Source organism: Triturus cristatus, chromosome 7, assembly GCF_964204655.1.
Source record: "Triturus cristatus chromosome 7, aTriCri1.1, whole genome shotgun sequence".
Lineage (NCBI taxonomy): Eukaryota > Metazoa > Chordata > Amphibia > Caudata > Salamandridae > Triturus > Triturus cristatus.
Window position 1 is genome coordinate 61,838,678 of NC_140590.1, and position 22,501 is coordinate 61,861,178.

Consider the following 22,501-nt stretch of genomic DNA (forward strand, 5'->3'; position numbering starts at 1 on the left):
CCAACTAGCAAGGGAGTAGTAAGATCATTTCTAGGGATGGCAGAATATTGTGCAAAGTTTATAGCCAATTTTGGGGAGAAAGTGCACAATATTCGGCAACTGCTTAGGAGGAATGTAAAGTTCGAATGATGTGCATTGTATGAGGAAGAGTTCAGAAGGATCAAAGTGGAATTGGAGAAGGTACCTGCATTGGGCAGTTTTGACCCTGGGTTGGATTTCTGGATAACCAAGGATGCAAGTAACAAGGGCCTAGGAGCGGTGCTGTCACAGAGGGATGTAATTGGGTAAGAAAGGATAAGTTTGTTTGCTTCCAGATCCATGTCAACGGTGGAGAAAAAGTATCCCATTATAGAACAAGCATTGAAAATGCAATAGATCTCGCCTTTAATTAAGTTAAAGCCATTTGCTTTGCTAATGGTATTGTATAGCAAAGCAAATGGCTTCAACTTAATCAAAGGCGAGACCTATTGCATTTTTAATGCTTGTTCCAAATGTTGTCACTTGCCAGGACGCCTGAGGAGACCTCATACAACGAAAGGGAAAGAACGCACCAGGCCCCTGATTCAGGCCTGGTGTCATGGCAACCAAGAGATGGCTTAGGGTCTGAGGTCTGGTTTTCGGAGGTCTGTTTCTCAGCTGTTCTCCAGCCCCAATGCCTTTGCCTATCTTCCATTCTAGCCTGCCCCCCCCCCCTCTTTTTTTTGCAGTTTTATATAGTGCGAACTTTGCCCAAATCATACATGTCAACATTTTAAAGCAGGCAAGCGAGAGATTTTAAAAAGCATAGTTGGTAGAATGTTTTTTTCCCCACTGACATATTGAAGCAAATGTAATCCGCCTGAATCTGGTCTGTTGGTATGTATGGTGATAGTAGACTGCCAAAAATGAAAAGCAGATTGCCTAACAGCGCAAACTAAAACTGAGGTCTCAGTTCTAAACTCCGTATTTATTTATGCTTTGTAAAACTGCCAAAAATACAATTTTAAGGCCGTCACATGCTCTAATCTCCACCTCCAAGAATTAAGGACAAAGAGTTAACCTTTGATGTCAACTGTAATTCTTGGAGAGGGAGATTGGAGGGTTTGTGACAGCCTTTCAAATTTTATTCTTGGCAATTTACAAAACTCTGAATCAGGTTTCTGCATGACTGAATCAGGAGGCGGGGGACTAGCCTTGAAATCGGTAGTCTCCCGCCTAAATTGGGAGGGTTGGCATGTATGCCGAAATTTTTATTTGTTCACATCAAAGTAAAACATTGCATGGATAATAACACATGATAGCACCATAATCCTCAAATCAAATAAAGCAACATTAAATGAAATAAAACATATTATTGTGTAAAACCAATGATATGAGACTTGTTACTGATGGAACATGAATATCTGACCCTCACTCTCTTTAGTGATTTAGCAGCAACGATGGTAACAGTGGAGCGTTGCAGTTCAAATAGTGGAAACATGAATATTCCACAGAAAGCCCATGGCGAGGCAGGAATGCAAGCTTGTATATTGATCTGTAGAGGGAGGGTGCTCCTTGACGAGACATATTGCCTGCGGGTTAGATGCAGAGGCGTCTTAAGCTTTTGGGGTTATTCCCATCTAAAAAAGCAATTACTACAGCCCTGTGGTTTTTAGGCACCCATCTTGAATGATTGAGGCCCGTGGCTGTTGTCAAGGCCCCCCGCCTGGGGCATCCCGGGCGCACACCACAGGCGGAGATAGGGTTATTTGCGCTGCAGACAGTGCACACGCTGCAGGAGACACTGCATGGGAGACTTTGTATAGAGTGATGGGAAGTGAACTGCATTAAATTCTGGTGACAGCAGCTGCAGAATGGCTTGGTGATGATAAAAGAAAGGCGCGCAGAAGCCATCCTGAAAGAAGTGCAGCCACCGTGCACCTTTCCATTATCAACACGCCTCCCGCTACACAGCCGCTGCACTTCATGAAACATGAAGCGCGATGGCCATAAAGCAGGCGCCATGCTGATAAAATAAAGGTGTGCGGCCTGAAGTAGGCACCGCATTGCAACAAACAGAGCTGCTGCAGCAAAGATGAACAAATGGAGGTTTAAACTAACAGGGACAACAGCCCCCCAGGGGCAAACCCCCATGTTGTCGCTTTCCCTGTGCCGATTGGCCTATGCCTTTTCTGCAGTTACCTGGGGTGAGGCGCAGCTCTCCTACGAAAGACAGAGGCGGCAGTGTTCCCGGAGGCTGCTCCTCGCAGTGGCAGAGGAGGATTGTAAACTAAGCAGCCATGCCCCCCACCACACCCCATTCAGCGCTGTTGAGGAAAGAAGACCACTACCTGAAGTGCGACTTCCCTGAAGTTGGCGCCATGCTGAGAAACTAAAAGCAGTGCAGTGCAGGCGCTCAAAACCCTATAAATAAAGTTAGTGCAATTAAAAAATGCTGCACACGTTTCTTTCTCTTTATTAGAAAAAGTACTCGCAAACAGACACTCACATTAGAGCTATGCCCTTAAGCTGCCACAAGCAGAAAACTAATAAATTGAAGCATGAAAGCTGCGCCGTGACAAGATTTACAAGCCTGTTGTCAGTCGCGCTGACATAGGCATAGGGAGCTGCTGTGCGACCGCAGGTCAAACAAGTAAATAGCAAGTAAAACAAGCACCGTACAGCGAAGGCAGCCTCGTGTTTATTTTCGCATAAGTGAAAGCGCGATGCGAAAATAAACACGCAGCTGACTTTGCCAAAGCCGAATGGGAAGAAAAAAGTGAGTACCGACTAATGAAGGAGAGTGTCACGCCACCAGTAAACGATCCAATCCCGGTGGGCGGGGCCAAAAGTGCACAGGGAGACAACAATGAGGGACTAAGAAGCCTCCTTTACAATGAGAAGCCTGCGTTTAGCCTAAGCTATGACGCGAGCCAATGGGAAAAGGGGGCGGGGCTTCAGGTCCCCTTCCTCAACCGTATTGATTTCAAGAAGCCCTCGGATGCCGAGAGCAGCGCATGCGCGCTGCTATCACCAGCCGAGACCTAAAAAGAAGCATTGACTTGAGCATGGGCGTTAAAGCATTTTCAACTGTTTGTGTGGGGCAAGTCAGTCATGGTCGGGTGTGATCATAAACCATAGGTAAAAGGTTTGACTACAGAGGTGAGTGTGTCTGCCACAGCAAGGATTGCTAGATTGTCTATGAGCATGAAGGATGTTGTGTATAAAATGGAGTATATACCTGAAAGACGGAATTGAATTGCAGACTGTTTATCATGGTTTCCTGCTCCATTAGACAAATGTGTGGATGTCTATGAGCATGAAGGATGTTGTGTATAAAATGGAGTATATACCTGAAAGACAGAATTGAATTGCAGACTGTTTATCATGGTTGCCTGCTCCATTAGACAAATGTGTGGATGACACGTAGAAGGATTATAAAGTAGCGCTGGTACATGACTCAGGTTCTCCGACCATAAAAAAGGGGCAGTGGGAGGATAAACAGTACAAGGACAGTCTTTTGCAGGGCGTGTTGAACTATTTACAGGATGGTTGGCCTAAGAAGGAACTAGTGTCTGAGGAGTTAAGACCCTTTTGGGACGTAAGGATGGAGTTGTCAGTGGAAAAAGATTTAGTTGTTAGGAGTGAAAGCATGGTCTCTCCCAGTGGCTTACGTGATGTCATTTTGGAGGTGTGCCACAAAGGACATTTTGGAATAGTCCAGACCAAAGCTGTGGTTAAGGAAATGTTCTGGTGGCCAGGTGTGGACAAAAGGGTGGAGAGATTTGTAAGATCATGTAAAGTATGCTCCTCGGCTGGTAAGACTTTACATACATTGAGTCCACCCTTGAGTGAAGGTTTAGTTCCAAGGCAACCATGGGAATATACGGCTATTGACCTGTTGGGTCCGGTAGGAGAACTACAGGAATATGTTATTGTATTGAGGGATCTTTTTGCAAAATGGCCAGTAGTGAAGTTTGTAGGAAAAGCAGATACCATTTCAGTACTGGAATTTTTAGATAGTATTTTTGGCTCGGAGGGTATTCCTTCAGTACTGCTTAGCGACAACGGTGTGCACTTTACATCTGATGTAGATAAAAGTTTTTTTTAATGGATCAGAGTGAAACACGGGACAACTTTACTTTATAATCAAAGTGGGATCAACACTGTGGCACGGTTTAACCGCGTTGTTATGGATGTCAATAAAGAAGCGGTTAAGTGCAAAAGGGAGTGGTATGTGGAAGTGAAACAGTCCATGTGGGCATATAGGGTTACTGTTCATATCACTGGAGAATCACCATTTATCATAATGAGAAGTAAAAGACCCAGATGCAAGTATAATCCTGAATGATTACGGGAGTGTAAGGTGGAACAGTGGTCCCTCAATTCTCTTAGGGGGTAATTGGATGAAACACATTTAAGAAACAAGTCTTATTAGGACCGCATTCATGGCATTAGACCTGTGAAAGTGGGCGACTGGGTACAGGTGAAGAAACCTACAAAAGTAAAAAAAAAAAAGAGAGTAAATTCTTTGAATCAGAGGAAATGGTAGAGGTTTTAACGAATGCAGTTTGTCTGAGAAGTGATAAGGTATGGAATCTCAAGAGGGTGGCTGTAAGGAAAAAGGAGATGAATGTTGCAGAGGAGAGCGTAGGCGAGAAGGGACTAGGAAATCACAATACCGATTGGTTGAAGGATATTTTTGAAAATAGCGGGGTTGACGCTGCAATGGGTGTGACTGGGTTGAAAGGCAACGAGGAGAATAGTGCAAGGATGGATAGTGTTCTTTCTGGTGCGAGGACAGCAGAAAAGTGACAACAACATGGGAGGTCAGTGGAACCAGGACTCCAGAAGTGTGGGGCGTGAAGGATTTTATGGTGAATTCTTCAGCAGTGGAAGGCTGCAAGAGAAGAATAATTTCACCAGGCTGATTATATTATATATATTTGTTTTGTTTTTTTCCCAACGTTTGCTTCTTCTGTCTCTCCCCGCCCAAGCCAGGCAGATCATCCGCTGCCGGCGAAGCGTGCCGGCGTTCAAATTTCTCAAAGTAAACAAATGTGACGATCACAAAGGGGCGATTCTTCCATCACCAGATCTTTTTTAATTTTAGACTAAAATTAAAAAAGATCTGGTTATGGAAGAATAGCCCCTGTGTGATCGTCACATTTGTTTACTTTGAGAAATATATTATATATAAATAATATTATAAAGATTATAAATGTGGGATAGATGATCAAATGATTTCTTTCTTTTATCGATTTGTGAGTGGTTATGAAATACTGTGAACATCATTTTTTTTTTAAATCTCTTTTCTTTACTCATTTTCTTCTAGTTAATAATAATAATAATAATACTGGGTTTTATAAAGCGCGACAGCTACCTCGCGAGGAGGTGTCTCGGCGCTAGTAGAACACAGAAGACCTGGGAGGTGGTTAAAATAGCAATACAGGAATTAAAAAAGCTAGCGTAGTTGGTTAAAAAGCCAAGTTTTTAGCAGTGTTTTAAAACAGGATTCGGAAGGGGCCTGCTGGATTTCTTGTGGGAGGGTATTCCACAGAGTGGAGACGTTAGCCGAAAAAGTCCGACCCCCGAGTCGGGCCTTTTTCGTGTGTGGGATTGCCAGTTGAACACGGCAATTAGACCGCAATGTGCGGGCTTGAGAGTATCTGGGAAGACGGTTTTTCAGGTATACTGGACAGGAGCCATGCAAAGATCTAAAAGCCAACGTTAGTGCTTTAAACTTTATTCTGCTGGCAACTGGCAGCCAGTGTAGAGATCGGAGGTGCGGAGAGACTGCCTGCTTGAGTGGAATTCGCAGTAACAGTCTCGCAGCCGCATTTTGAACTACCTGAAGCTTTTGTGTCAGGTATTTTGGTAGGCCTAGGTAGAGTCCATTGGCATAGTCCAGCCTTGAGGTCACAGTGGCGTGGATAACCGTTTTCCGGCAGTCTTCTGGAAGGAGTCTGAGAATTTTACGCAGATTTCTCAGTTTGCTCATACAACAACCGGCAACTTGTTGGATATGGGAGGTAAAGGACATGCAGTCATCCCATCTCACTCCAAGATTTTTTGCCGTGTGACTGGGTGTCGGAGCAGGACCCATCTCCGACGGCCACCAAAGATCTGACGCGGGCGGGGAGCTCTTGCCAAAAAAGATAACCTCTGTCTTGTTGGCATTAAGTTTTAATTTATTAGCGTTCATCCAGTGGGCTACGTCTTGAAGACAGCCTTTGAAGTTAGAAAAGGACTCTTGCGTGATCTCGGAATACGGAAATACCAGCTGTGTGTCATCGGCATATGAGATTGCCTTGACACCCCAGTTGGCAATTAGCGTAAAGAGAGGAGCAAGGTAGATATTGAACAGAAGGGGGCTTAAAGCCGACCCCTGCGGGACTCCACAGCCAAGGGGCTTGGGTGATGACGAGATTGTTCCAAGTGCCACCTTCTGGGTTCTCTGAGATAGGTAGGAGTGTACCCAATCCAGCGCCTTATCCTTAATTCCTATCTCGGCCAACCGGCTGAGTAGTCTGGCGTGGTCCACCGTATCGAAGGCGGCCGACAGATCCAGGAGTACCAGCATAGCTGAGTTCCCTGCATCCATCGACCACCTGACTGACTCGGCAACCTCAATAAGCGCTGTTTCCGTGCTAAAGCCGGGCCGGAAGCCAGACTGTGTTTCATGGAGAATTTTGTTTACTTCTACAAATTTACTCAGCTGGCGTTGTATAACTTTTTCCAACATTTTTCCCGGGGCGGCTAATAGGGATATCGGGCGGAGATTCGTGAGATCTTCCGGGTCCCCGTTAGGCTTTTTCTTTAAGGGCAGGAGGGTAGCATGTTTCCATGCATCCGGAAACATGCCCGAAGAAATGGAGGAGTTCCAGATATGATGAAGTGTAGGAGTTACGAAGTCGGCTATAGAACTCCATAATTTTGCAGGGCCGGGGTCGTCGGGGGAACCAGATTTGCATCGGAGCAGTTCTTGCCGTACCTCACTCACGGGGATATTAAGAAACTGGGTGAAAGTCTCACTTAGCTCGCTCTTATTCGCGCGGTCCTGTTTCACTGTTATTATTTCTGGACCAAAGGAGTCGTAGACCTTTTTAATTTTTTGATCAAAGAACTCAGATATTTGCTCGCAAAGCATAATTGTTGGAGCAACCTCCCTCTCAATGCACTTAGGTTTAAAAAAAGACTGTACTACTTTGAAAATCTGTTTACTAGACTGTTCTGCCTGTAGAATCAAGTCTGCATAAAAACGTTTTTTATTTTTCTTAATAGCTTTCCGTAGATTTTTAGAGGCTTCTTTGTACATAATCTTTTCCTCCAGACCATAGTTTTCCCTCCAGAGTCTCTCCAGCTTTTTGCAAGCTGATTTCTCTGTTCTTAGCGCCTGCGAAAACCAGGGTGCTGAGGGAGAGTCTCTTTTCGATAGTGCACGGGAAGCTGGCGCAATAGAGCAAACCATTTTTCCAACCCACTCGTTGAAGAGTTGAGCATCAATATTGGCGTTGTTTGTCAGGGATGGGGTAGTCTTCTCCAGGACAGGGCCCATAGTCTCGGGGATCAGCTTCTTCCATTGTCTTTTTAGGAAGTAGCATTTACTGGATGCAGAAATGTCGTGCGCCAAGTTCAGTGTGAAAGGGACAAGTGAGTGATCTGACCAGGTCAGAGGAAGTGGATCCTCGGACAGCACATTTTTGATATTAGAGAAGATAAGATCAATAGTATGGCCCCCCCCTATGTGTAGGGCCCTCATTGATCAGTCTAAGGCTGGCCGTGCTTAAAGTAGCGCTAAGTAGCTCTGCCATGGCACAGTCGGATTTATCCATGTGGATGTTAAAATCACCTACCACAATAAAATGGGGGTGGAGGAGCGAGCTCTGAACAATCATGTCCAGTAGGGTAGATAAGTTAGAATCTGCGCCGCCCGGTGGGCGATAAATCACCAGTCCTGCTAATGAAAGCTGAGAACTTGCCTGAAAGCAGAAGTGGAGGCCTTCAATTCCTTGAGTAGTCGTAGGTGCTGAGGAGGTTAGTCTTAAGTGCTCTTTAAAAATGATAGCTACGCCACCGCCTCTTTTTGACCCAGAACGGTTGGCGAGGCATATTTTAAATCCCAGAGGGACTGCCAGTGCAATAGAGGTCAGGTTGCCTTCCTTCATCCATGTTTCTGTTAAAAACAGGATATCCCATTCCTGTTCTTCAAGTAACAGCCAGACATCATCAGCATGTTTGGCCAGGGATCTACAATTCAGTAGTCCGGCTCTAATGCCTATCTGAAGTGGAGATTTGGGAATAGGAAGCCTCACCGAATTTACATTGCCAAAAACTGACACACAAATGTTACAAATCTGAGGAGGGGCGAAGGTTAGAGGGTCAGTAGAGTGCGGACAGCATTTAAAAGGGGGAGCCAGAGCCTTTAGGGCCTCACCAGACCACACTATCCTTTCACCCTGAGATCCCTCGCCAGCAGCATGTCTGGCCCCGGCCGCGGTCTGGTCGCGGATGGGCGCAGACGGGCTTGCCTTAGGCGCGCCTTCGGCGCGCAAACGGCGCCCCCGCTGCGCCGTTCATCCTGGTTTCTCTTTCTTTCCTCTTGCTTTCTTCCTTTCCTTGATTTTGTGTGTGGAGATGTTTTTTACTCTCTCTCCTTCCTCATTCCTATCATTGTTCAAACTAGTACATCTTTGCAACTTTATACTTTTAGGGAAGGGGATGAGGCCGTTGTTCTTATTTCGCAATAAAGAGGGGGGGGGGGATGTGTTGTGTTGCTCGTTCTATGCGGGTGTGTGTAACGCCTCAGGGCATGGCATGCAGGAGCATAGAATGTTAAGGGAATTACATGCTGGGGGTTCCAGGGCTTGGCAGATCGTTGGTGATTGAGAGACGAGCAGACTGGTTTCCTGTATTCTCTGCTTATTAAAAGCTTTAACGTTGTACTGTGTCTGTGTAACCCTGCGCTCCATTATGCCGTGTCAGCTCTGTTCTTTTTTATGTCTCTATCACTCCGTCTCCTGTCCCATGGCACTTTTGTTCTTTCTCTCAAATATTTGTGCCCTCTAACTCCATGCCAACAATGTGAATGTAGCCGGGCACAGAAAGGACAGCGGCTGAGGACTTTGCATATAAAGGGTCTGTTTTTCAATGACTTGAACTGGTTGCAAAGGACTGCCCTTGCCACTGCGCTAAGGGTAGCTCCAAGGTGCCTGTGACTGTCATGGAGCGACAGGGGAGCCCGCATCTTGCATTTGCGAAGCCTCAATGCCTCGGCAGAGCTGCTACCTTCCAGGATGTTGTAGGTTCGCTGGCACCAATTTTACACGGAGTGAATGTGTTTTTATTTCAGTCCTACGGATTTGATTTTAGTTATTAAATGGCTTTGCACAGTCTGCCAGTGTGAAGCCTCTGCGACACATGGACTTTTGTTTCTTGATCGGTGCTCCTTTGGTCTCACGACTCAGTCCTCTTAGTTCGTCGTTTTCCATCTTTCTGTTACTGTATTTCTAGTCGCCAAACTACACCTTTCCCGCCTCCATTTCTCAGTGGCTTTCTCGGTGTGTTTGGCTTGTGAGAGTAAAAGCCCTGCTTGTGCCTGAACTGCCTGTCAGCCCTGTATTACAATTTCAAAGCAGGTACATGCCTGTATTTTATTTTATTTGCTTGACACTACCCTTCTATTTCTCTTATTAAAGCAACATAGGCCGTGATTTACAAAAGTGAAACCTGGAACCTTAATACTGCTTTCACTCATTCTGTTTGCACTTCCCCATCCACTCTCTCCTCCAGGCTAAGTGCCTATCAGATCTCAGAACATAAGGTTTTTGGGTAAATTGAACAAGCATTGTTTTCTAAATATTTCATTTGTGCTCAGCATGCTGTTATTTTCGTATTGAGAAAGAGGCTATATATTCTACACCAACTCCTGCTGCACTCAGTTAAAATGCATCGCTTGTGGTCATTGTCGCTTGCAGATGTATAACTTGGATCCGACACCTGGCACACCATGTCCTGCCTTATGCGCCTGAGATCCCTCTAGAAGGCCTGCCAATATTTACTGGTTCCTTCACCTTGGAGGACGTAGCCACCTGGCACGACCGATCCATCAAAGCAATAGGAAATCTATTCAGTAACCATCACCTACTGACATTCGAGCAGCTTCAACAAAACTAGGATATCCCTCTCAGTCAATTCCTCCTGAATGGCCAACTATTGGCGACAAGCCGCCTCCTATGACACACCATCGATTAGGAACCCCCCCTCCCATGCAGTCATACACACCCTGTGCACCATGGGTTCCGGGCTACACCTGATTGCACGGCTAAACTAATCCATCTGGGAACACACAGAGATCTCTCTAGCGCCCTTTAGACAGGTGCGGGAGAACGATATTAGGTGCACGCTCCATGTCTCAGAATGGATAGGGCCCTTGAGTCGCCCGAAATGCTATATTTAAGAGTATTCAATAGATGGGCTACACAGGGCCTACCTAACACCGTTGAGGTTACACTGCATATTCCCAACATCCAATCTCACGTTCCCCAGATGCCATTCCAGCACCGCTGACTCCCAACACATGCTCTGGTAGTGCCCTGCCCTGACACAATACTGGCATGTCATCCGCAATACCCTCACCACAGTCACTGAACTCACTCACCTGAACACATGGGCAGCGAACGCCCGGGCCCGTTTTGCTAGGCTAGCCCTGTTGCTGGCCAAGCACACCTTTACACTACATTGGTGAGCTCCCCAGTCGATGGCCCTGCTACAGCGACACAAGGCTTTTCTCCATTGGAAGAAGCCGAAAGTACCAATCTACATTACGAGGCGGCAAAGCCACCTTCGCAAAATGCCCATTGGGGCGGTGTGGGACACCATGTTCATGTAGTTCCAAGAACTAGCACGCAAGGACGCACACCCACAACGACCCAATACTAGTCCCCTTCACTGTACTCAGCCGGTCCCAGACAACTCCACCACCAAGGGCATGTGCGGTTCCCCAAGAGAACGCACATGCCCGTGGATCACCGCCATGGGCAGATAGCCACTTGCTGTCGTGCAGTTTCCTATCTTGTCACATACCCAGCCCCACCCATTCCCTGTCACCTTCACACTACACTGCATACCACCCATGCGTGTACTGCTACCTGACCCCACACACACAATTACTGTTTCGAAGGCACACAACTCACAGCTCACCACCAGAGTCTCACATTGTAAAGGTTTTAGGCATCAGTCGCGCAATCAGCTTGCTTCCAGCCCTGACGAGAGAGCACCTTGTTGTTGTCCCACCTAGATGGGCTGCTTGCTCTAATCACAAAGTGGACTGGATCCTACAGATTACAATAATGTACCATACTGTAACAGTTGTAACTCACATGATGATACTGTATTTCTGATAAGTTGTGCAAAAGTACAAACCTCCATAAAAAGAGTATGAAGAATAAATTGAGAAAGAGGCTATTCTGTTTATTTACTATGGGAGTACACTGGCTGGAAGTAATTTGGATGCCACTTCGGATCTCGGTATATGTTCCCCTGGTTGTGTACGATAATAGCCCCTTTTTCCAAACTGCTGAGGAAGCACAAGAAACGTCCGCCACTAGCAGGATACTGCCAGTAGCTTTGATCTCACTTATAGTCATATCAGCGAAGTTAGCGCTGCCCGATGCTCTACAAACTATCTTGCTTTACATTGTCTTCTAGGTTTACATTTTGACTGCTTGTAACATTTTTGAATTCCCCCCTGAATCTTGGCTCCTGCCATGTGCATATGTTCTGCAACTTTTTAAAGCTGTGCTGTCGTACTAGATTTCTGTTGTCTAGTACTTGTTACAAGGATACTCAATATTAGATATGGGGATTTTACTTCCTTTTAAAAGGCAATAGTAGTACATAAGTTTGCCTGCTGCAACGTGCTTCCTAGTTGTTCCCAATACTATAAATGATAATTTAAGCATTAAAAGACAACAAAACTACATTTGTGGTTCCCAAACGCTGTCATGTATAATAGGGTCAGAATTACATACACAGAACTTTTCTTTTCAAGTGTCTCATCAGGCCGCTCTAGAGACCAGCCTTTGTGCATAGTAATGCACCTCGCAGTAGGGTAGTACCCAGCCTGGAGTACCAACAAAAGAAACACAAAGAGATGTGATCTATCTGTAGCTAGCTATGAACAGTCCCATAGACAATAATCTACAAAGCGACAAAAGGTTGGCACACCATTACCCTTCTCACTCTGAACAGAAACTGCAGACCCAGCCCCTACCAAGTGGCAGTGCTACAAGAAAGTTATTCAGGAGCCCTTCTCAGCAAAATTATCTAATCGAAGTTCTATAGGAGCCATGTCTCCGTTGTTCCCACTTCAGTGTCTAGCTCTCCTCTGTCCAGCTTCAGTTATGTCAGCAATGCACTTCTACTGCCTAGGAAAATAAAATCACTTACATCTGGTGCACAGGACAGGCCAGGAACTTTCAAAATAAAACCCACAGGCCTCCATCACTCTGCTTCCCTGATATGTATAATGCATATACTGCACTGACCACATACATTCACAACATACATTCGGGATTTTAGGTGCAAGTACCTCTCATCTCAGTGGTTGTTCTGCTGTAGAACTAGAATAGGTAACAAAACAAGTATTTCTGACTGTGCATTGACAATATGCTCTCAGTCCGTGTCAAATAAATAATTTTAGTTAATGACTAAGTTAGAAAAATTTTTTTATAAACAATAGTATAGTAAAACAAACATTGCCCAACACTGCCAGCCTGTGTATCTCACCAACCGTTTACCTGAGACCACATAACCCCCACTAATGATCAGATCTAACCGGTATTATTAGACTTTATCGCAAAGTAACAAGCAAATACACACGTTTCTTGAAAGCACATGACTAATCGCAAAAACAAACCTTAACCATTGGATTAACCACCAGATATAAAACCATTTCAGCACGAGTAGACCAGCTCTAGTCAAACTGTACTGTATGTAGTTTGTCCATTCAGTACTGGGTGGGATGGAGGGCAGGTCGTGGACTATAATTCTTGACCCTAACAGCTAAGAACAGGCATTGAATGTTAGTGAGGAGGAAGATACATGTAAGCATAAAAGGACTTAAACACCTGGTCATGGTAGTCTGCGCTCTATAAATTGATTTACAATTAATGAACCTTTGTATCAGTACGGCTATGGAAATGTGACTTTTGATACACTAAAAACACTTTGCACAATTATTCTGGTGGAAACATATGTGGTCCATAATTATTCGGGGCTACGCTCAGCACCCAATCTGTAGTATTTCTGTATTCTACAAAGCAGGTACGATAGCTGTACTCAGCTCTTAATTACTGCTGCCCCGAAGAGCTCGTCCACACTCCACCAGGACTCTAAGCAACTCCACTACTTAAAAGAAAACATTTTAAGAATAAAGATTGAGAAATCAGAACACACATACAGGAAGTGTGCACTTCAACACCATATAGGACTAACACTATATATGCTACCATCGTGGCCTGACATATATATATATACACAGGTTAGAAGTTGGCATTACAGAGAAGGGAGGAAAAGACACCATACATTTGGGTTGGAAAACACAGTATAATCGGTTTAGGAGCAGACTGAATAAAGAATATTGTGGCAGACAGAATAAACTCATGTCAGGGTAAACTACTGCATGTGCAGATGAGGGACAGGCGCTATATTTGCATATTAGGTTCAGACACTACCTACCTAATTTATGGGGTGAGGGTGACACCTGAAGCTCAGATTACAACAGGCACCATACGCTCACGTAAGAACAGCTACAATACTCATCTTGCAAATGCTGGTCACTTTAGAAGCAGGCACTCACGAACTGAAAGTACGCGCTCATGTCTGGGGCAAGGAGGCAATACATGCTCAGTTTATAGGGCCACTAGATGCTGACCCTAGAGGCTTAGACGTCATCCAGTATGGGACTCTATGCGTGATGCTGTTATTACATGCATATTCAGTGACAGGGTCCACGTCTACCCGCTCTTCTTACCTCCCCTACCCCGAGTCCCTGCAGCGCCCCGGAACGGTAGAAATGCCGCACAAAGCCCAGAGAGGACCCACTGCTCTCAACGAACCGAGGAAGCGGCGTGATGTCACTTCCGGTGCACTGACGCGCCCACGGAAGCGCTGCCAAGACGAGGCTCGAAACGCAAGTACAATCAACTTCTCAGAGAACAGCTGTACCATGACCGAGAGAGATCTGCTCTGGAGCATCGGCATGCTTTATTGGAGCTCGCTACAACCGAATTCAACTGTCGGGTTACTACGCTACCGGAGCGAACCCTAATCCGCTTAACGTCTACGTCAGAGCGAGGCTTGGAGCGCAAGCTTCACGAATGGCTCCGTGACCTAGTCGGTCGAACTGAGGTACTTGTCTCAGGCGGTGACAGAAGTGAACAGAAACGTGTTGTTGTCTTCCATGTAGGGCCGGATTGGTAAGGCGATGGGTCGGTATCTCCGTTGGAGCTGTGGGACGCTTTTCTGGGCAGTATGAGGGCCGATTTGGGCTGTCTGTGCTGTTCAGATGCCGCCAGAGTCTCATTAGTGGCCCTAAGCGGTCTTTCCCGAGGCAGATGTGCCTCTATCACCACAATTTTTCGGTCCCGCCTAGCGTTGCAGCGCATGCGCTGCTCGCTCGGCGAGACATATTATGAGAGAGGAGATTTTAGAAGGGGACTTGAAGCCCCCCCCACCCCCTCATTTTCATTGGATGGCGTCATTGTGTATGGTAAACGGTGGCCTCCCATTGAAAATGAGCCTCCTTTGTTACCGCCCTTTCGCATTTTGGGATGGCCCATCCGGACTGGATCGTTTGGTTCACGGCTGTCGTGAAGCAATTTCTTATCTAAAGTAGGCTTGTTATCTAAACAAGCCTTGAAGCAAAGTATCCAGTCCGGATAGGCCGTCCCAAAAGGAGACAGGGTGGTCTGCCTTGCTAGCAATTCCCCAGATCACGCAGGTTCACAAGTGAGAGTTAGTGAACAAAACGACCGCCACCTGCCTCGAGGGGCCCCCCTCCCCTCCCGAAGGTGACAGTCCGCGATATTACTTGTTACCTCCAATCATCCTGTCTGTGGCTCTGTCCATTTCCTCGGACATCTGTCTTTATTGCTCTGCCCTGCCCCCTTCTTTCTCACCTATTGGTTGGTCTGATCACTGGAGGTTTCCTAATGCTCCCCTCCCCCGATCATATGCCATTCACGCTGTCCCATTTCCTCTGAGCCACTTTCGCCCTGTCGTTCCTCAACAATCCAGATTTCATTGCCCCTATAGCTATCTTTTCTTCCGCCCTGTCCTTGTCATTTCATAGGTTTCCCCTGTAGCCCTCCGGCCTTGTGTTCAGGGGCACCCCTTGCGTTCTCGCAGCCCCTGCTCTGTTTCCGCGCCATCCCCGGAACCAACCCGTTGGAAATGGTTTGAGGATGCCCCAGCATCTCTCCGACCTTCCGAATCCACGAGGGGGGTTTATTTTCCCCGTTTCGAGGCGCTATAAGTGTTATATTTATTTATTTTATTTATAAAGTTTTATATAGCGCGAACAAGATCCCAAGGGATATCGGAGCGCTTTACAATCAAACTAGAACTGGAAACAACCACAGGCTAAAAACACAAATGAACCATAAAGTGCACGAAAATTCACATGGAAGTTATGTTAAACAAAGTACAGTGTAACGACAGCATAACACAGTATGTCCAAAAAAAAAAAATGTTAATATTGCCAAATGTAGTGGCGCTCGACGCATGGATCGGCTCATTTGTTGTTGTTGGTCGTTTCTTTAGAGCAGCGAGATAAACCCTCGAGGCTGACGAGTGATGTAAAGGTTAAGAGTTCGACCTTAGTTAAAGCCGCCTCCTCCTTTTATCCTTCCGAAGTCGAAGACATGGGACAATTAATAGCAACAAGGACACTTGTTGGTTCCACGCTTCAAAGCCGCTGACATGAAGCTTGAAACAGTATAAGAAAACATTATTCTTAGTTGCTCAGAGCTCTCGGTTGCTTCTACCAGTTTACTCCATCGTTCTTTATTCCCCTCAGAGGCTGCCCTCTCCACAACAGTCCGCCCCACAAGAGCAACTCTGCCCGCAAACTGGAACCACCGCTTCGGAACTAATTAAAATTTCCAATTGCAAAAATACATTAAGCTAATGGAAGCAAGCGAGCCATTTAGAACACAAAACGAGGGCGGTGCCTACCGCTTAACCTGCTCTAGACCGGCACAAGGCTAATGCAGCACGTGCAATAATTCTAAATGCGCTTCACTTCCGGCAATATATCTGACCGGTGAAATTCAAGGTACGCAGCAGTTTTCTCCCCTCTTGGAAAGTGTGCAGGCCCATTATTTTTGTTAAGGCAACACTACGCAGCCGCCAAGGGCGCCAGCCGTGAATGCCCGACTGCCATGCCCCTAGAAGAATACAATATGCCACCGTAGTTTGCTCGAGAGGAGAGGGCAACAAGTTACGTGACAAAGGACGTCAAAAATCCTTACACAACCTTTGATAGCTTCCCTTGGCGCAGTTAAAAAGGCTGCACTATGATTGTGCTGTTCAACGGGGGGCTTGCTGTTCATTCTGGGTCGTAGCTTTCTTTGGTGCAGCAGGTGCAGTGGCACCGGGGCACACAGACGTGATGGGGGCCAACCAACAATGATTTTGCTTTAGTTTATAATTCAACCCTGCCTGTTTCTTTCCTTGCACTAGGGCCCAAGGCACAATGGCTATGCGTCTGGCTGTTCTATTTAGTGCCTTGGGCTGAATATGGGCGTACACATTGGAATGTTGCACCAACCCGCCATCCCTTCATCTTAAGCACCCACTTGCCATTTGATCGGTGAATCGTGAGATTAGTTGTTCTTCTAGAAATTACATGAAAACATGCTATAATGCTATAACTCCCCTCCCGTTTGGTCTTGGTTAACTTCAATGGGGTCCTTCTCTTCCTGGCCTTGTAGACTTAGGCAGCCCCTTGGTGTCTGAATCCTGAACTTTTTTCAGGAGTCAAGTATCCAGGAAAACAATCTTTAGTGGGTTATACCCATAAAAATTGTAAGTTACATCTATGGCTGGAGTACGACATAACTAATCCGTTGTCTGCCAAGCACTCAGACCTCCGTTTTGTTTGAACATGCACTTTGCCTACCCACAAACACCAAATGCAAACTGATTATTAAGCGGTGCTTTGTCTTTTTGTTTGCATAACAATAATTGAATTGGTTTATGGACTTTTTTAAAAAATACATCTCTTTATGAATGTTTAATAGCATAAACAAAAAAATCGGCATATCACATGGAGAAACAATGGCATAAATTCATATGGCATTCAAGGTGGGAATCATGACAATCACATGAATACATTACATGAATTGGAATGCGGATCAAGGTGACGCAGGCTCTTTGTCAGCAGGGGCTGCGGGTGGGACACATATATCTCCCATGTAAGAGTTCCATTTGGACCGCACAAGAAACCATTTTTTTGGGCAGCCCCTGGCCACATGCACCATTTTCTCCCTGAACATGCACCAGTCAAGGTTTCTTTTCCAAGTGGCTAGTGTCGGGGGTAACGCCCCCTCCCCCCCACCCACCGCTGAGCTATAGCCCTCTTTGCAACAGTCACTTTCAGGGTGGCCCAGAGTTTCTCTGCCCCGGTCAGGTCAGTGGGTTCCCACACGTTAAGCAAACATCTTTTGGCCTCTGGGCGGATATCCTTATGCAGAACATCCCTCATGATCTCATGTATCACCTTCCAATACCTCTGAATATGCTCACATTCCCAAAGAATATGCAGAAAGGTGCCCACCTGGCCACCCTGTCGCCTGCAAGCATCCCCCTTCCATCTTCTCATTCGAACCAGCTGAGGCCTAGTGATGTAAGCTCAATGGAGAATCTTCAACTGTACCAGGCGGAGACAAGCGGAAATCGCCACCCATCGAGGGGAGGCCACCGCCTCCCGCCACTCTTCATCGTCAAGCACTAAGCCGTCTCTCTCCCAAGACTCATGTAATTTATCGAGGGGATCTGGTATGTTATTGACCAGTTTTTTATATGTTAGTGATATGGCCCTCTGCGGGAGCAACCCGTCCAATAACTTGTCTTCTAGTGGGGAGGGAGGAACCCTTCTTTAAGGTGGTGACCAGTGCATGTCGGACCTGTAGGTAGCGGAAAAACTCTGTATTCGTAAGTTCATGCTGCTGTTGTAGCTGGTTAAAACTAATCATGTCACCCTTCACCCAGAGATCCCCTATCCGGGAGATACCAATGAGGTCCCACTTGTCAAAACCCTTGGTCGAGTGTAGGCCACCAAGCTGCTCAAAATCCCAGAGGGGGCTCGCCAGCGTCAGTCTATGATCCCAGCCCAGGCCCCTGTTAGCTGTGTGCAAAATGTGTACAGAATGTCTAGTGGGCCCGGTCAAGGGGAGTTTATTGAGGTTCACATAAAGGGCTCTGTTGCAGTTCCCCTCTGGCAGCAGCCATCTGTCCATGGCAAAGCCCGGATCGCCCGGAGTGCGGTAGATGCCTTGGTTGATGGCAGCAAGGTGTGCTGCCCAATAGTATTTCTTAATGTCGGGGAGACTAATCCCACCATCACACCAGTTAAGGATTAATTTATTAAGTGCTATTCTAGGTCCCCCATCCCATAACAGCTGCCTCTGTAAATCTTCGATTTCTTTAAAATACCGCACGGGGGCAGGGTCGGGATAATTTTGTAGGGCATAAAGAAAGCGGGGCAGGGACATCATCATAAAAAGAGCAGCTCGGCCGAGCAGCGAAAGGGGGAGCGCCCTCCAGTTAGCAAGATCCCGATGCAGGCGTTGCAAGCACGGGAGCAAATTCTTCTCGTATCGGAGCTTTGGGTCGGCGGTGACAAAGATCCCTAGGTAACAAAACCCATCCTCCACCACTTGTATGGGACAATCTCTTGGGAGAGCTGGTGCTTCGCCACCCAATGTGTAGAGGAGAGATTTATTCCAGTTAATAGAATAGCCAGAGAATCTGCCGAAGGATGTGAAGATATCTAAAACACATCTGAGAGACATCTTGGGGGAGGCCAAGTATAGGAGAATGTCATCCGTGTAAAGCGAAATGCGATCCTCCCACTCCGCCGACCACCGCAGCCCGCGTATAACCGGGTCGCGTCAGATCCAGGCCGCAAGAGGCTCCAACGAAAGGGCAAAGAGCAAGGGTGACAATGGACACCCCTGTCTAGTGCCCCGACTGAGACCAAAGGAGGCAGATCGTTTGTTGTTTACTATTACCTGAGTCAAAGGCGCTGACTAGAGGAGCCTGACCCATGACACAAAGTGTGGTCCAAACCCCAACTTGGCGAGAACAGCAAAAAGGTAAGACCATTGAATAGTATCAAACACCATGGAGGCGTCCAGAGACAGAATCACAGCAGCCTCTCGGATGGTATCGGCCCGTCCCATCACACCATGCACTCATCGCAGATTCAGGGCAGTATTGCGCTGGGGCATAAAGCCTGACTGGTCCGGATGCACCAAGGCACTAATTACACGTGACAGGTTAGTGGCCACGAGTTTAGCTAGGATTTTCGGCTCCGCATTGAGCAGGGAGATGGGCCGGTAGGAGGCGCATTGATCTCTAGGCTTTCCCTCCTTGGGGATGACCACTATCGACGCCAGACGTTGGTCTGGCGGCAATACTCCCACTCTCCTACTGTCCTTAAACATAGCTTTCAAGTGTGGGGCGAGTTTATCGGGACGTCATTTGTAGAGCTCTATAGGCAGCCCGTTGGGCCCCAGTGCCTTTGCCGGTCGGAAATTTCTGATTGCCTGTGCGATCTCATCATTGGTGATGTCGCTGTCCAAAAAGCTCCTATCGTCCTCGGAGAGGACTGGGAGTTGGATGTCGCGGAGGAGGTCAGCCGAGTCTGTTTCAAGGAGGGACGACTGTGTCTGATACACTGCACAGTAGTGCCCAGCGAACTCTTCGGCAATTTGAACGAGATCGGTGATCTTCGAACCCGCATCAACCATCAGCTCGGGCACCAGTCTGTTGGCTCTTTCCTTTGTATCCAACCAGGCGATTAACTTCCCAGCTTTGTCACCCCATTCATACACCCTACCGTCTCTTTCCTTCCCCAGGCTTTGGCCCGGTGGCTTATGGACTTTTGCATATGTCTCCCAGGGATTTGGAATTCCTATAGCCCGACGCCCGAGACATATTGTTTGGGGTCAAGGGCAACACGTTTTGATTTGTTATTTGTCCTTGGGACAAGTAGGCCCAACCCCCTACATCACAAACCCTTTGACTGCCAGTTTACAGTACCACATTATGGATAAGGGAAAGGCATTGCTTGCAGTTAAGGTAATATTTCTGTCCATGTGTTAATGCTGTTCAAACTTGTATTTATGGAGCATTAATGCAAAAAAAAAAAAAATATTAGGGTGAGCGAGCTAAGTACATGTTGTAAGCTCAGACTGTACTACTGACAGTGGTTCCAGTATAAAAATGTGGATACACGTTTTCAATGTTTAGCAATATGAGGCTATGTATACTGCTCCCAGAATGCTCTCTGATTAGATGCAAATATATGCAGAAGCTTGAAAGCTAGATTCATTATTCTTCGCTTTCAAAATAAAATGTTCACAAAAAAATTCAAAAACATTTTGCTAAACTACTGTAACATTTTAGGTACTGTTTTTTTAAGCATCTTTTGGTAAAATGTGTTGATGTATTCTAGTATTTCTCAAAAATAGTCCTAATGGAAAATCAGTGTAACCAGTTTTAATAAGATTATGGGAAACATATAAATAAAGAAGCATTGGTAAAGCCAATAGGTCTGAAATTGTTGGTCAGCCATGGTTTTGTCAATGCGTGACTTGTTTTGGCATGGTTTTTGTAAAACCTTATTGGTGTGGGAGCTGCCGGGCCCTCATCATTATAACAAACATTGGCAAAAGCAAAACATTTTTTGGTCTCAAAAAGCACACATTGCCACAGTAGTTCCTTGCACGGAACAAAACATCTGTGTCGATTATGCTCCATGTGAAAGAACAGAATGCTGTCACTCACAGGGAAGATAGCCGATAAACCGAGACAGAATTTTAATAAACAAAAAAGGTCATGGTTAACTTCAGACCTAATTAGAGGCCCAATTATTAACTAAAGTCTCAAAGTGCACTCATGTCCCTGCATTAAGTGCAGATATACAACTTTCATGAATTCACAAAACTTTACAAAAAGTAGGCCAAGAAATAGTACTCCTAGAAAATATTTGTTGACAGCATTTTAGCAGAGCAAATATGCAGGGTTAGATTTGCTCATGCGAAAATCTGAGTGTTTGCAAGTTCACTTTCCCTCCAACCAATTTTTTTGCCAACCCTGGAAGAAGTTTTATGTCTGCCATTGTCAGGAGTAAATTTCCAACCTTTCTCACTATGGGAAAAGATTAGAGAAGAGTTGGTGAAAACCCTTAGAACATGCACGTTAGTAGGTTTGCACAGACTCAAAAGGGCATTCCAACCCTTGAACTGTTTACCATTACCTTCAGCCCCAATATGTAGATCTGCGGAAACGTGACAACATAAGGGAATTGCTAGTTTTCAAACCCTTCTATAAAAGGAGCCCTGGCATAATCAGAGAGGGTATTTCGGAGCTCTTATATAATGAGATTTCTGCCGTAATTTGTCACCGCATTACATGGCACAAAAGGGACAAGTGGATTCTGTTACAGGACAAGTAGATTTATAAAGCAACCTGCCCCATAAACAAGTAGATATTTTATTAAATTTCACAACCCTGGTCTCCTCATGAATTTGCCACCATATTGCAAGCAGAGCTTCTTCAGAGCCCGGGAGTGATAAGGGAAAACTAGGGTTAATGGGATTATGAGGGGACGGGGTGGGGGATAATAGGTTCAGGAGTCTGTCTGGGAACAATATCAGCAGTTGATGTGTGACCAACACTCTTCTGAATGTACAGTAGTGTGGAGACCAATGAGAGAGGCCTTGGTAGCGGGGTATTCTACACCCAAATATTTATACCACAGCTGGCGGGTTGCCACCATTTTTACGGATACTGACCTCGGATGTACTCTACTGTTGTTTCTGAATGGTGACCGCTGTGAATGGGCATTCCGGAAGCAAAGATGGTTTGCGCTTGTTCTCCAGCACTAGTGGGTGGAATGTAATTTTTTTTCCTGGAATGGAAATTATTTTTTTCCCTCCTATTTCACTTACAATTTTGAGATGCCTTTGCTTGTGTATTCAAATTCTTTATAGTGAGTCACCATTTTGCACCTGCTCATGCCTTTTGGGCCTTATTTTGGGTCTCAGTCTTGGGAAAATCTTTAACATTGTCAGCCTCATGTTTAAAAAATCATACATTGAAAAATACATATGTATTTACCTACAGAGAGGTGCCTATTTCAGCCCTCTTCATCCATTTGTCTGCTAAACTGTCAGTCACATTTGGCTTCTGCTAACCTCCGCATACAGCATGGGCAACGTGCCGGATATTGGCTCTGTTGCACTGTGAA

The 22,501-nt window shown here is 46.0% G+C and overlaps 1 protein-coding gene across 6 annotated transcripts in view; it reads right to left on the reverse strand.

The window, feature by feature from the left end:
- Nucleotides 1–22,501, reverse strand: part of LOC146808809 (uncharacterized) — a 127,715-nt gene that overhangs the window by 40,338 nt on the left and 64,876 nt on the right. For 2 of the 6 annotated variants that reach the window (XM_085615638.1, XM_085615635.1), the window contains exon 1: nucleotides 14,079–14,300. The exons of 2 other annotated variants lie outside the window; for them this stretch is intronic. In XM_085615638.1, coding sequence (XP_085471764.1) covers nucleotides 14,079–14,223 — 145 coding nt within the window. In that variant the 5' untranslated portion in view covers nucleotides 14,224–14,300. Of the gene's footprint in view, nucleotides 1–13,698; nucleotides 14,301–22,501 lie in introns of those variants that run through there. 2 more of the 6 variants (XM_085615640.1, XM_085615641.1) reach the window with 2 other exon arrangements.